This window comes from Salarias fasciatus, chromosome 13 (genome assembly GCF_902148845.1).
Source record: "Salarias fasciatus chromosome 13, fSalaFa1.1, whole genome shotgun sequence".
In the NCBI taxonomy this organism is placed as follows: domain Eukaryota; kingdom Metazoa; phylum Chordata; class Actinopteri; order Blenniiformes; family Blenniidae; genus Salarias; species Salarias fasciatus.
This window is the reverse complement of record NC_043757.1, coordinates 2375022-2390539: the sequence shown is the minus strand read 5'-3', so window position 1 is coordinate 2390539 and position 15518 is coordinate 2375022. Positions and strand designations below refer to the sequence as shown.

The window sequence follows — 15518 nt, the reverse complement described above, 5'->3', positions numbered from 1 at the left end:
GGCGGGCATCACTGGCTCCGGAATGACAACACGCTCCGGCCCGTAATTTCCCCCGAGCCGGGGATTAGCTGCCAACACAGACCGCTTGACTCCGGCAGCGCCGCCGCTTCAGGGGCCGCCGCTTTTTTTTTGTTTTGTTTTTACGTAACGTGTTATGGTTTCCCCGGACGGGCCGAACCGGGTCCGACCGGGCCGGGACCTGGCCTCCAGGCCGGGACTTGGCCCCCGTCGCCTTTGATCACATCTGCCGTGTTATGATTGGCTCAACGGGGGAACAAACAGGGATGTGAACGGAACGGCGACCCGAGAGGAGAACGGGGACGGTCCAGTCATGTGACCTCTGCCTCCTGATCAGCTGCTGCTCCGCTGAGGCTCCGTCCTCACAGTGTTCTCACAGCGTTAACACAACGTTCTCACAGTGACCTCCCGCGGTGCCCAGGTCCCAGCGTAAGCTCAGAGGGGACGGAGCTTTTCCGTTGTGGCCCCCAGCTGTGGACTGAGCCGCCGCTGCCGTCAGACAGGCCCCCTCACTGCTCAAGTTTAAGAAAGATCTTAAAACACATTTTTATTCACTGGCTTTTAACTCAGCCTGAGACTCCACCCTTGGTTTTTTTAATGTTTATGTAAATGTCTCTTCTTTTGTTGTTTTTCTTTTCTTTGTTCTTACTATATTTTACTCTTGCACTTGCACTTATATATTTATGACCTTGTACAGCACTTTGCCAGCTGTAGTTATTTTTAAAGTACTGGATAAATACGGTTGAGCTGATCTCAAGTGAAAATGCAGCGTTTAGTTCCATTTTGGGTGTTGGTTTACACAGAGCAGCCTTCAGAACCGGAGCAGCGGGACCTGACCCGGTTCCAGAGACGGCGGTCTGTCTGCTGCTGGACGGGTTGACCTGCTGGACTCTGCTGGGTTTTCACAGTGTGTCCGTCTGTCCCTGCTGTCAAAGCACAGCGTCTGTGTGTCTTTGTGCGGTGTTGTTGCCGGGTGCAGTGACCTGAGGTTCCCCCCTCTCGCTCCCCTGAGGGGAAATATCCCGCTATCAGCAACAAGTGGTCTGAAGCTCGGATCCCCTCGGAGCAAAGCGGCTCCAGAACATGTGAGGGACGCCGTAAAAAGTCCAGAGACATCATACCAGGTCAGAAAGTCACATTCATCCCGTAAAACCAGATTCTACCAGCAAAGTCTTGCTGCATTTGTGAAAAGAGCCACGATGATCTGAGGATCCTGAAAATTAGCTTTGAGGGATTAAAGTGTCGGTGGAGATCGGATTCAGAAATGAAGAGTTAAAAAAAAAAAAAACAATCTTGGACATCCTCATCCGTTTTTTGTGAAAAAAACAAACAGAACAAAGTTTTCTGTTGTTCGTTTGCACACATGAGGTCATTGTTACACTTTAACACCAGATTCAGACTGAGGATTACACGCTGTCTGAGGAACATGCTGAGGATGATAATGAACCAAAAACAAGCTCTGTGGAGACGTCAGGGTCACACTGAGGTGTGCCGGAGCAGAGAGAGGTGAAGCATGCAGGACGGCGGCCCTCGAGGACCGGACTGACCCCAGATCTGTTCACACCTGGCTTTAACATGGAGCTCTGATGATCAGGCCTCTAGTACTGGAATGGAAAGGCAAGTGTGAACAGACGCCGAAGCGTTTCCACTGAAACCACTTCCCAAGGTTGATCTGTAGCCCCGAATTTCAGGAAGAATCCAGATTTCACTGTCCCTGGTACTGGACTCTCCCTCTGAGTCTTTCTCGGTGTAGCTTGTGGAGCTTCTGACCGTGGGCGATGGGTGACGGCGAGGCTACATTTCAGTTTTGTTCTCTAAATCATAAAGCAGCGGGAAATGACTCCTACACCTGAAATCATGTCTCTGGGGAATCTTTAGCTTCAGAGAAGTCGCTGACGTTGATGGATTAGCTTCCCTGTATCAAACACACTTCAAGTCTCCACAGGTTCTCCTTAAAATATCTGATTCTTTACGGGACTCGCCTCGTCCTCCTCGGAGGAAGGAAACCGATTTGATCTGATGCAGCTGACTGGTGAAATGTCTGAAGTGAGCGGTTGTTGAAAAGAAATGGATCAGTGGTCGTACATTAGGTCCAACTGAAGAAATCGCACCATTCACTGGCTGGCGGCTGGTTCAGTCACGGCAGGAAGTCCACTGATCACAGATGAAGAGAATCATCTGGCAGCTGCAGCATCCTGCTAATTTTGAGCGAGGATCGGTTTACACAACGTTACGAATGAAAACACATCGTTTTCGCATTTTCACATCAGAAAAATTTCATGTTTATGTGTTCTGACGACGATGTCTGTTTCCATGGAAACGGCAGAAATGCTGAAAACGATGTGGTTGGCATGCTGGGCCAGGAGTCGTGCTGCTGGTTGTTTTCACAGCTTTACATGACGGTGGAACCGGAGCGTTTTCCAGAAGCTCCACCTTGGAGAGTCGTGGTTTCAGTGATTCTGAGCGCCGTCGCCGTGGAAACGAATCCCCCGAAAACGCTACGGAAATGTTGACATCTTCACCTCAAGTCCTCGCCGTGTAAACAGACCCTGAGCGTCAGCGTCAGAAATATCAGGCTGAAACGCCACTCCTGAAGCCAGGAGGAGGAAAGCATGCTGGGAAACGTGCAGATCTTAACCTCCCCAACACAAACACGGGAACCAAAACAGTGATTAGAGTTTCAACTCTTCACCTCGCCGAGGATCCGCCGCCGGCTGTAATTACAGGTGAGGAGGAGCCGGGCGGCGTCCCGCCTGCGTCAGCCGGGAACCTGACTCCAGCGTCCACACACACACGTGTGTGTGTGTGTGTGTGTGTGTGATGGGGAACTCATGAGGAAACAACCAGAAGTCAGAGAGCGAGAGGAGAAAGGTCAGGTATGTGGAGATAAAACCACAGGCATGTCTTCTCTGCAGGAAGTCTCTGGATTACAGTTACCACTTCAGAGAGCGCTTGTCTAATTACTCACCACAGAGTAAATACAACTAGTTACTTTACAAGTTCTATTATTGGAAGCGAGAATACGACTGTACTGGTGTTCCTGTGAAACCTTAACCGGCTCTCACCACCGCCTCGGTCAAGAAGAACTAAAGAGAAATTCAAATTTAGATTTCAAGACAGGAGTTTTTCATTTATTTTTTTTAAAGAATTATCAGACTGCACATGAATAATTCTTAAGTCACTCATTAAGTTTATCTGGATTTACATCAGCTAGTGGGAGGAAGATGCTCTATAATCTGGATTCCAGCTCTTCTTAAAGAAACAGATTTATGAAGTAATGGCGACAAGAAGCAGCAACAAACCAGCTCAGATAATCGAGCAGCATCCCGACTGCTGTCAGAGACGGAAGCTAACTGCTACTGAAGCACTGATAACGCTAATCACAGGCTAATGCTAATCATTCATGCTGCTGCTCCGGTAAACATGAAGCTAAAGCTAGCGGGCAGGCGGCTGAGGCTCGCTTCAGAGAGCGGCCGACACATTTACAGCTGATCACGCTCTAAAACCCACCAATCAGCCGTAAACAGGCAGCTCCTCCAAAGTCAAGCTAGCCTGTTCTTCAAACATGCTAATGCTAATGGAAGCCGCCGTGACCTCCGTCTGAAGCGTCTCCCTCAAACGGAGTCCGTCCCTACAGGTGAAAAGCGTCCAGATTGTAATCCTGATAGAGACTTCCCGTCAGATGAGCGGACTGATCGGCAGCCAGACGGAGCAGCGCTCGCATAGTTCTGCACTTTCTGAAGGTTATCTGAGGACAGAGCGAGGCCTCGGGCAGGGCGGCACTTTGAACCCACACCGGAGGAGGAGGAGGAGGAGGGGGAGGAGGAAGAGGAGTGGAACTGATTACTTTCACTTTTCATGGCATGGAAGCTCACGGCAGAGCAGACGCTCTGCTGTTTCATGGCGTCGAGCAAGCCTACCGAAAACAGACGCAAACAAAGATCCGAAAACGCCGACAGTGTTTCGATGTCAAAGATCGTCGGGCTGAAAACACGCGGTCAAGCAGGAGGGTGGTCATGGTCCAGACGCCGAAGTCGCTTTGACCTCTGCAGAGGATGGAGGATGAACTGAGAGTCAGACTCTGTTTCCATGACTCCCAGTCCAGATCTCCCTGGTCCTGGTTCCAGTCCAGATCCCCCTGGTCCCGGTCCAGACTGGGACCAGCTTGTTCTCTGCAGCTTGTTTAACTGGATTCATGACAAAAACAACTCGTGGTCTGACATGGTAACATCGTTTTGTACCGTCTCCATGGAAACAGACACCGTTTCCAAAATGTCCTGTAAACATGAAACTTCTCTGAAAAGAAAATGCAAAAACGTTTTCCTTGAAACTTCACGTAAACGTGGCCTTCCATTATTTTCTCAACTATTCTTCTAGGAAAAATGTATGATTACTATGAACTTTTCCTAAAGATAAGAGGCACACAGGGTCGACTTTTCATTTTCATGACTCTATCAAGTTATGTGTTGAAATGAAGATTTACAAAATCCTGAGGGTTTGACCCCCATGAGTCCCCAAGACCCCCAATGAATTCAGCATAAGAGATTCTAGGTGAAGAACAAAGTAATCAGAGTGCTTATACATGGGTAGAAGACTCGAGTTTGAAGGAGATACCGCCCAGGAAGGGCCAGAATATTTTTTTTTTCATATATATGTAGTGTGTGTGTGTGTGTGTGTGTGTGTGTGTGTGTGTGTGTGTGTGTGTGTGTGTGTGTGAGGATTCATCACACAGGACTGACATTTGTTGCATCAAGCTGGATGTTTTTTTGCCCCGAGGCGTAAAATTCAGAGGAGAAAGACATTCCTGAGATCTCAGCTCATGAATGTGAGAGCAAACACCTGCTTGATCGAATCCGCCCGATGGATCCCGGGACTCCATCCCAGACCCGGGGGATCACAGGAAGCTCACCTGCTTCACAGAACTCCTCCAGATTAAAGCAGGGTGGAGCCACAGGGTGCTGGATTATCTGGAAAAAATAATCCAGGCTTTAGTTCAACTCAATCAGGCAATTACTGAAATACACACACACGAAAAAATTATATCAAAAAAAAATACAACAAAACTGGTGTGTGTGTGTGTGTGTGTGTGTGTGTGTGTGTGTGTGTGTTTTCTCTTGAATGTCCTCTCTTTAACCTATTTCAAATCTCATGCTTCATTCCAGGTCATCGTGGTGCGTTCAGGGACTCTCAGACCTGAGCGTGTGCTGCCCTCTGCTGGTCATCTCTCAGTACTTCACCCACTCGGACTGGACTCACCGTGTGTGGTTCATCCTCCGCGTGTTTTCAGCTGCTCGTGACTGAAGCTGTCGCCCGTTTCCGTCAGCAGTCTCCTCCTCTGAAGGCCCCAGACCCTGCTGGTGACTTCCGGTTCAAAACCGGCGGTTTCAGGTCCTTCAAGTCCTGAAAATGATGATATTTCCCTCCTCCTCTCTCACGTCCGTCCGCCATATCTGTTTGTTTACATCCTTACCCTGATGCGACATCACTTCCGGTATTGCTACTTTTTACAGTCGTTTGAAGGCATGACGTCACACAACACGTGCAGGTTGTCACTTTGGGAGAGTTTCACTGACTGTACGGTTCAGGTGCAGCATACCGGCCCACACGCGCTCGGCTGGTGTCGGAAACTTCGGAAAAGTCACACATGATTGGCTCTGGAACCCGGAAGTAGTAACAGTATAGCCCCGCCTACCAAAGTTGTTCCCGCCAGTTTGAAAGAAAAAAAAAACTCGACCAAGACAAGTTGATGGAGAAGACAGTTTAAAGGGAAAGTTTCCTCAGTGACAGGCGGGAATCTAACTTATGGCACCAATAAGCCATAAGTTAACCATTTCCTTATTTTCAATACACAGACTTCAAGAAGCACATTATTATACTCTTAACTTGCCAGATGCTCTTAAAAATGCATCATTTTCTAATTTACCACCATAATTCTGGTTTTCCAAACCATTTTCATTCTGTCCGCCTAAATCAGCTTGAACTCAAACGTTGTGTACATCCGGATACTGACTGACCGTGTTTTGTTCTGTTTTCCCTGCTTTATTCCATCCTCTCTGAAGTTGTTTATTTGCATAATTAGAAAACAATAAATAAAATGTTTACAAAAAAATTATTGTGGTTTTCCTTAAAAATAATTTATTTTTGAGCCTCTTTGTGATCATTTTTTTTCAGAAATGTGGTGAATTTCATAATGAATTAATTAGCTATTCATTGATCTAGAAATTCTAGTAAAAATACCTTTCATCCATCCAGCTTTCTGTCTTTTAATGTGTTTATGTGATTTGCATTTAATATAATCTCGACAGTTTCAGTTTGTGGGTGTTAAAGCTGGTGTCCGGAGTTTCCGTTCGTTTCCAACGTATGTATCATTTTTCAACAGAGCTTAAATGTGTCAGTCTGGTTCGATACTACAATATAATATTAGCATAAAGCAATATAAAGATTTATTTATGAGCCCCGCCTTCGTCTCATAGACCCCTGTGTTATCCAAAAAAGCGCCGGTCAGCTTCAGCCAATAGAATTCGAGCTTCCGCATTCTCGTGTTGTCAATCAAAGTGTGGAGCAGCCAGAGAGCACGCAGAGGTGTAACAACGCAGCAGCCGCCGCGCTCACCTCGGATATATCCACCGTCTGCTGAACATCCACCGTAAACAGCTCAACATGGAGGATGCTGTAGGACTGGAGGCTCTCATTTTCACCCGACGGATAACAGCGTGCACAATTAAAGGGGCGTGGCTTGGTCACTCATGAAAGCAGAGGGAGGGCGGAGCCTCCAGACATTGGATTAAAAAAAAACCTCTCTTGTTCAAAACTCCGGACACGAGCTTTAATGTCCATTTTCCTGTTTCTTTATTCACACAGCATCTCAGCTGGATTGGATTCAGCCTGGAAGTGAATTTATTCATGCAAATGAACAGCATCCTTTAAAAATATGAAAGTTTTTAGCATGGAAGTTCCATCTCAGTCAATAATAACTGCCAGATTTTTGGGTATTTTGACATGAAAGTCTTCAAAACTTTTTTCTTTTCAAATGTTTGTTTGGTCAAATCCAAAACCTTGGCTCCTCGTTATCATCTGAACATTAACAGTTGGTCCAATTAAACTCTTATTTAGCTTCTAGAATAAAGGATACAGTGTTTTGTTTTTTGTTTTTTATTTGAAGAAATGAAAACAAGACATCCTGGACATTTAAGAGGTACAATAAAGTGTTCTTTACTGATCTGATTATAAATTAAACCTGAACATGGGAATAAAACTTATTTTCTTGTGTTTATGACAGAAAGAACGTTTGACTAAAACAGAAAACATGTTTTATATCTTGGCACAATATAGTTCAACAGGATTTATTTGCTGCATTTTCCTGAAAAGAAGTGAAGAACTCGTCCCTGAATGCATCAGTCTGCTTCTTCCTCACATTTGAAAAGCCTTAAATATAATCTGTCCTTCAGTGAGGATTGAGCTGACATGAAATGAAATAGTTTCATAAAAAATGTATACGATAAAAGTTGTTTTCTTTCACTGTTTCTGTTTAATGTTTAGTGCCGTTTGTGTGTGCGTGCGTGTGTGTGCGCGCGCGCGCATGGAGCAGCGTGAGCAGAGTAATCTATTACCTGCGGGGAGGAGGTAGCGCCTCTCCGCCTGTCAGAGCGCCGGGAGTCCGGGACCGGGAGGCAGACCTGCTGCCGGCGCGCGCCTGGATCTTCTCACACGGCGGGAATATTTACCGGGAACCTTTGATTACATCCCGTTTTCCCTCCTTTTCTCTCTGCTTTCACGCGCATCAGACTTTTTGCACGTATTTTTATTATTTTTTTTTATTGTCACTCTGATGTGAGGATGGCTCGTGCGTCGGACTCAGGTGGAAGAAGGAGACGCGCCTTTACGCGCGGATGTTAAAGACCTGGAAACACTTTTTATTAGAAGATTTAAAAAAAAAATGGAAAACGACACGCTGCGGAGTAATTTCACGCGCGTCCTGTCGGATCTGGACGGGACGGGCGAAGCGGGGGACTGGGAGGGGGCGCGGGGCGCGGGCACGGGCGGACTGCGCGTGCTCCTCGGCTGCGTCCTCTTCCTCCTCATCGTGTCCACGCTGCTCGGGAACACGCTCGTGTGCGCGGCCGTCATCAAGTTCCGCCACCTGCGCTCCAAAGTCACCAACTTCTTCGTGATCTCGCTGGCGGTGTCGGACCTGTTCGTGGCCGTGCTGGTGATGCCCTGGGAGGCGGTCGCCGAGGTGACCGACGCCTGGCTCTTCGGCCGCTTCTGCGACGTGTGGATCGCCTTCGACATCATGTGCTCCACCGCCTCCATCCTCAACCTGTGCATCATCAGCGTGGACCGCTACTGGGCCATCGCCAGCCCCTTCAAGTACGAGCGCAAGATGACGCACCGCGTGGCGTTCGTGATGATCGGCGTGGCGTGGACGCTGTCCATCCTCATCTCCTTCATCCCGGTGCAGATGAACTGGCACCGGGCCGGCGAGGAGGAGCGGGCGGCGGCGGCGGCGGGCGTGGAGGAGGAAGAGGAGGAGGAGGAGGGGATGCTGATGATGGCGGTGGCGGCAAACTTCACCAACGCCAGCCTGCCGGACGCCAGGAGCTGCGTGGCGAACCTGAACCGGACCTACGCCATCTCCTCCTCCTTCATCAGCTTCTACATCCCGGTGGTGATCATGATCGCCACCTACACCCGCATCTACCGCATCGCCCAGACGCAGATCCGCCGCATCATGTCTCTGGAGCGGGCGGCGGAGCAGGCGCAGGGCGGCGGCCACGGCGCCGACCGTGGCAGGCCGCAGCAGCGAGCGCCGCAGCAGCGAGCGCCACCGCAGCGCGCCGGCGACGAGGCGTCCCTCAAGTCCTCCTTCAAGAAGGAGACCAAGGTGCTGAAGACGCTGTCCATCATCATGGGCGTCTTCGTCTTCTGCTGGCTGCCCTTCTTCGTCCTGAACTGCACCGTGCCGTTCTGCGACCCGCCGTGCGTCAGCGACACCACCTTCACCGTCTTCGTGTGGTTCGGCTGGGCCAACTCCTCGCTCAACCCCGTCATCTACGCCTTCAACGCCGACTTCCGCCGGGCCTTCGCCACCATCCTGGGCTGCAACCGCATCTGCTCCAGCAACGCGGTGGAGGCGGTCAACTTCAGCAACGAGCTGGTGTCGTACCACCACGACACCACGCTCCACAAGGAGGCGCTGGTCCCGGCGGCGCCGCCGCAGCACCCCCGGGCCGTCGACCTGGGCTCCGACCAGCTGGAGGACCTCGGCGCGCGGTTTGACGAGGAGTCCGGCGTCTCCGGCGCCTCGCCGGACCCGAGCAGGCTCCTGCTGCTGCCGGCCGCCGTCCAGCTGGAGGACGACCCCGAGATCTCTCTGGAGACCATCACGCCGGGCGGACTGGAGAGAGACGCCCTGATTCCAGGACAGGTCCTCCGGGACGGGTCGGACTGAGACTGGGACTCCTCGCCGGGTCCACCGGGGCCTAACCTAACCCTGACCCTGGTGACCGACGTCTCATCCTGGTTTTAGTCCAAATGAGGCAGAAAAATAAACACAACTGTGATTACAGTTGTGTCAGAACCCGCCACCAGGGGGCAGCAGTGTGGTCCAGCTGCTGGAGCCTCCATCACTCTGTTCATATGAAATGTGTTTGCGGACGATACTGGAAGCTGCCACTAGGGGGAGACTCTGCCAAAACTAGTCAAGTTTCAGCTTTATTCAGTATTGATTAAGAGGAAAATGGAAAATTAACCAAAAAACGCAAAATGAAAAACAAAGTTTTCATCTTATGTTTTATTAAAGTTTCATTTTAAACATAAAACAGTTCAGAAAGCTGAACTTTGTCGCTTTTATTTGATGTTTGAAGTTTTTTCAGTTTTTATCCTCGGTTCTTTCAGAAAATCGATTATTTCAGGAAATTATGTTTAATTTATTAAACAGATGAACAATATATGAACACGTTTTTTATGTTCTTTATTTACGTGGTTTGTGACCTGTGAATGTGAATACTGTTAAGAGCGCAGTGGAGGCGGGAGCGGCACGGTGCAGCAGTGGTTCGCTCTCCATCCTCACACTGGCGGGTTCCTGGTTTGAGATCAGGCTTTGGGGACACATTCTGTGTCGTTTGCATGTTCTAATGAAACATGTTCAAGGTTTCGAATTCTCGTTTTTGAAGTAATCAAGCATTTGATCCAGTTTTGGATTCTATTAAATTTATAAAATCACATCAAAAGAATTTCGGCGTTTATAAAATGAGAGAATTTTCCTGAAGAGTCAAAAGTTTCTCTTCCTCTCAGTCGAAGCCCCTGATTGATCGTCAGGACCAATGAAATGACTTTTAAAGAAGCAGCGCTTCTAACAAATCAGTAGATATTCATCAATATGAATATATGACTGATGCTGATATTAATATTGTGATCTGATTACCGATGTTTACTGATGTTAATAATGGTGTAAAAACAAGTTTGATGATTTTATAAACTGAAAACCACATAAAGCCCGAGTAAGAGGAAGTTATTAATTTATTTTTTATTTTTCTAAAACTTCAGATACAAAATGTAATTGAATAACTGTTAGTTTTATTTTAGGACTTCAATCAATTACAACTGAAATCAGTGAAATAAATCAGAAATATCAAAACATTCTCACGGATCAGACTTCTTGATAACAAATGCTGCAGTCAGTGGAAATGATCCATCTTGAACTGTATAAAGTTCAAGTAAATGATCAAACAGCGAAACAATGTTTGAGGAAACAACCAGAAGAAAACTCTCAGACATGAGATTTCTTTTTTTTTTTTTTTTTTTTTTTTTTTTTTTTTGCAGAGTCCAAACCAAAACCGGTTCTTTTAACTCTCACCTGCAAAAATAAAAAAAAAAATCTCAGAACCGTTCCTGAACGAGAACGTTGCCCAACTTCAAGCAACTGGAACAAAACACAGAACATAAACACCAGCAGCTGATTCTGGGCCAGTTTCACTTACTGGACCGGAAACCGATACGGACCGATACCGATGTCAGTGCTGATGGACAGCCGCCTCCATCGGCACGCGAATGTGTGTGTGACTGTGTGTGACTGAGTGTGTGAATGTGTAAGTGAATGGGTGAAAGTGTCTGAGAGTGTGAATGGCTTCGGGGACCTCAGGCCGTGGAAAAGCAGGATAGAAATGAAATCATTTTATTGTTTCTTAATTCCAAAGTGTGAAGAAATAACTTAAAGACATATTGGAGGATTCTCCACCTATTTCGTACAACATGGCCGATTTGCCATTTCTGGAGCGCTGCCATGCGCGGCTGCCTCCATGAGGACTGTGGGAGCGCGCACGTCAGCCGCATGTCAGTTTGTTTACATCTGCGCAGCTGGAGCGTCGTCTTTTATAGGATTAAAACACATCTGTAATCATGTCGGACTCTTCTTCCAATCATACATAAGAATACGATCCGTAAAGTAGAGTCTGACGTGTTTATGCAGCAGAGACACATCTGAATGGGATAATCAGCAGGTCACCTGTCCAGCAGAAACTTCCCCTCGTCCTGATCAGTCCTAAATCCCTTATGTGCTTTGAATGTCCGCCGCCTCGTAAAGGAATCTCCCAGTAAAACATGCGCTTCGCCTTCTTTTCTACGGCCTCTCTTCTCTCCTCTGCCATCTCAAACAATGTTCTTTTTTTGGTGGCTGGCCGTCTTCGGAGGTGTTTGCGGGAGGAGCAAGCCGCTGCTGAATGAGATGGTTTGGTCGCTCCCGCTGCATGTCACTTCCTAAACAAGGCTCTGCGCATGGCGGCTCCAAACCAGAGCGCCAGAGGCGGCGACTCGATGTGATATGTCATCACGCAAACACGTTCCCACATTGATTGGCATTATGACTGCCCATTCACGAGTTGGAACCAAACAAAGCTGATTGGTTCTAAGGATCTTCCAGTGTGTCTTTAAAGCCAGAAAAGTGTGTGTGTTTTGAACGTGCACGCTTCAAGGCCACCACATGTGGGTCCAAACACACCGAAAGACCACAGATCAGCTGCATCACAAAAACTAGTAATGCTCAAAACAAGAGAGCTGCTATTAAAGACCAAAACAAGGGATCTGGCAGAGTCTGATGGTTTTCCGGCTGGATTTAAGCAGATGGATTATTTCAGGTCAGGTGTCCAAATGGAGGGAGAGATCCAGTCTGCTGGAGCCGCCCGGACCCGGTTCCATCCAGTCTCATCCATACGATCAGATCAGGCCTGGAAACAGCCGAAGGCACCAAGCCAGCGTCTACCTGTTCACCAGGTGACACGGTCGCCATGGTCACTCTACTCTACCTTTATCCCACTGCAGCCCCCCCTCTTCCCCGCCCCCTCCTCCTCCTCCTCCTCCTCCTTTCATCATCACTCCGCAGAGAGCAGTTGAAACGGAGCAGAGACTCTGAGGATGGAGGTGAAGCCCTGAACCTCACAGGTGCTTCAGCCCGGCTGAGTGCGTCATCACAGGCGCTCTGTGTGTGTGTGTGTGTGTGTGTGTGTGTGTTTGTGTGAAACAGTCTGAAAAGTACCACGAAACCATCTGTAAACTAACATGTCATTAAACACAGTCAGCCGCCATTTACACCAGAACAGAGCAATGCATTGAAAACTATGGCGGAAACTCTGAAATCCGGGGAGTTCACCAGTGGGTCCACTAGTGGGTGCTGCTGGTCGTTTTAATTGTTGCACTGATTATGTTGTTGTTGTTGTTGTTGTTTTCTTTTTCCTGATAGAAATGAAGCTGGATTAAACTCTCCTCAGATCAGCTGACTGTTCATGAGAATCAGTCCAGATCAAACTCCACCCCGAGGAGAAAACCATCCAGTTCCCGCTGTGGTTTCAGCAGAAACACCAGCATTTCCTGTTCGTGCAGGAGCTGCTTTGTTTTGTGCATAAAAACTACAGAGAAGCGTAAATCCAGTCACCCTCAGCGGCGGCTCAGGCTCACTGTGCTTCACCGCATTAGCAGTTCAGACATGCAGCGCACAAATAGACTCTGAACGACGTCTCGTCTGCAGTCTCATCCCATCTCAACCACTCCTCTTATCCACACACACACACACACACACACACACACACACACACACACACACACACACACACACACTCTCAGGTCAGGGCTTCGTGTCATAATCACCGCAGTAATCAGAGCGGAGGAGGCGGCGGCTGATTGCGGCCGCCGCTCGATGGCGGCTGAGGAGCAGAGAGTGGACTCTGCTGGCCGTCAAGGACTCAGTCATCACAGGATCATCTATCTCACACACACACACACACACACACACACACACACACACACACACACACACCCTCGGTGTACTGACCCTCCAGATGTTTCCAGATGATTTCTGTTTCGAGGCGTTCGGTAACAGACGCTCTGCTTTGCTTATTTCCGGCTTTAAAGCTGAAACCGAAGCACTTCCATCGGTTTGAGTCCAGCTGAAGTGTTTCTGCGCTTCATGGATGTGTGTGTTTCTCTTCTCGCCTCGCTTCAGGATAATCCAGCCTCTGTTTCCCCTGCGGCGGCACTCTGGGGTCATTTTGCAGAAAACACTGATTAAAAAAGGTTTGGTCTGTTTCACAAAAGTTTCCTTAAACAAAGTCAAAGAAATGTCATTGAAGGTAATTAACAGATTTGATCGTTTTTGGAAGTGCTTAAAAGGATTTATGGTTGAAATCATTGAAAGTTGCTCTTTTTGCCCACAGGATCCTGAAACTTGTGCTCATTTATTTCTGTTTTGTCATTTCACACACGGTTTGAAGGACACTGAAATGCCGCTAAAACCGGTTTTAATCAGCTCGATGGGCTTCAGGGTGAAAGGCAGACCCGGGTCGACATGATGATTTCCGTGATGATGTAACCGTAGTGGGCTGTGTTAGCACGCTAGTTGTTTCTGGACACGGCGTGAGATATCCTTCGTCAAGATGACCTGGCATTGGAAAGGTGGTCAGATCAGAGAGCTTCTCTTGATCCGTGGGGAAGAGGAGATTTGTCGACCCCTCTTCCTCCATTCTCGATATCGGCGTGACGTCACGCACAGCGTGTTCTTCCTTAGTTACGAGGCCGGAGGGGCAAACAACGAGGAGGGGACCGCAGCGACCATAAGGCTTGCAGTTATTAAAACTTTTAGCGTTCTGTTGTGTTGTAGAACAAGTTTAGTGTCGGTCACTGGTGCCAGGTGTGGCTCACCAGTATCAGGATGGGCTGAAGCCTGAAGCTTTTAGCAAGATATAAGGCAAAGCTTAACATCGTCAGGCTGGATTTGTGTCCATACAGGCACACAGCTGATTCCTGGATAAATGATCCAAAACAGTGGCCTAGTCTGGTACCCAGATGTGAACCACTGCCTCATCAAAGCTCCTGGTCAGTACAAATGTTGCGATAAAAGGTGTCTATTAAAAAAACTGTATGTGACGAACGCAGTTTGATTAAAATGAGGACGCTAACAAGCTAGCGTAGCTCACCTGCTAGCGCTTATTTGTTACCACGCTTAAAGGAACAGGCTCATATCGTGGCACGCCAGACCGTCTCTCCATGGGCAGAGATACACGGGGAAACACGTATTTCTGTATGTCTTTATATGTGTGTAATACATAAAGTCAGTCTGGCATGCCAGGCTAACAGGCTAACAGGCTAACAGGCTAACAGGATCAGCTCACATCCACCCATATAGTCTAGAAACGGAAATGGCAGCTCTAAACTTTCCTTTCTTCCCTGTTACAAAGTGTGCAGAACAAACATACGTGTAGTCTGATTTCGGTAGCCACAGTTTTCCCGGTGTTTTGCTGTCGGCGGTTCTGTTTATAACAGCCACTTTCTCCTCCTCTCTGGTTCAGCAGCCTCGCTCGGTATCATATAAAAGGACAAGTGAGACTGTCGAGCTACATTGTTGGTGCCGTTTAAGACACAACAATTCCTCACCATAGTTTTAAATATCTATGTCTCTCAATCTATAACAAATACTGAGCAAGAACAAACTCCACACAAACGCTCCGCCTGCTGCACTGTCCGTGACTGTTTGCCCCCTCGCACTGGTTGCTAAGGACCGCGGATACCCGGATGTGCTTAGTTCCCCGGATGTCCGTGGTCGAGAATTGTTTGCCTCGCTGTGCTCTGCCGCGCTGATGATGTCATCAACGTGGGACATCCGTCAGCACGGCTTCATGTCGCAGCAGGGACTCAATGCGGCTCCTTTTATTGACAAATCTTCCACGATCGTTTCCAAAGTGACGATCAACTCACCAAACGGGGCAGTGTCTGTGTCACCAGAACAGTCAGATGTCTTCCTCAGATCCTGGTCCTCGGCGCCCCACCTGGTCTCCACCAGCGTGCAACAAAACCTTATTCTCACTTCGATCCTTCACGCCGGCATTTCAGAGACGTTGAATTTTCTCCCATTTCCACTGAGACCGAGTTGGACATTTTTTAAAAAGTTCCACTTTGGGAGACATTTTCAGAAAGCTGTGTTTTCATTGGCTCTGAACTCTGTTGTCATAGAT

General features: G+C 48.1%; 1 protein-coding gene across 1 annotated transcript; it reads left to right on the top strand.

The window, feature by feature from the left end:
* The first annotated feature begins 7954 nt into the window (after window positions 1–7954).
* On the top strand, window positions 7955–9469 carry LOC115399227 (D(1)-like dopamine receptor). The gene has a single exon (XM_030106507.1). The coding sequence runs from the start codon at window positions 7955–7957 to the stop codon at window positions 9467–9469; it is 1515 nt and encodes a 504-aa protein (XP_029962367.1).
* Window positions 9470–15518: the final 6049 nt, after the last annotated feature.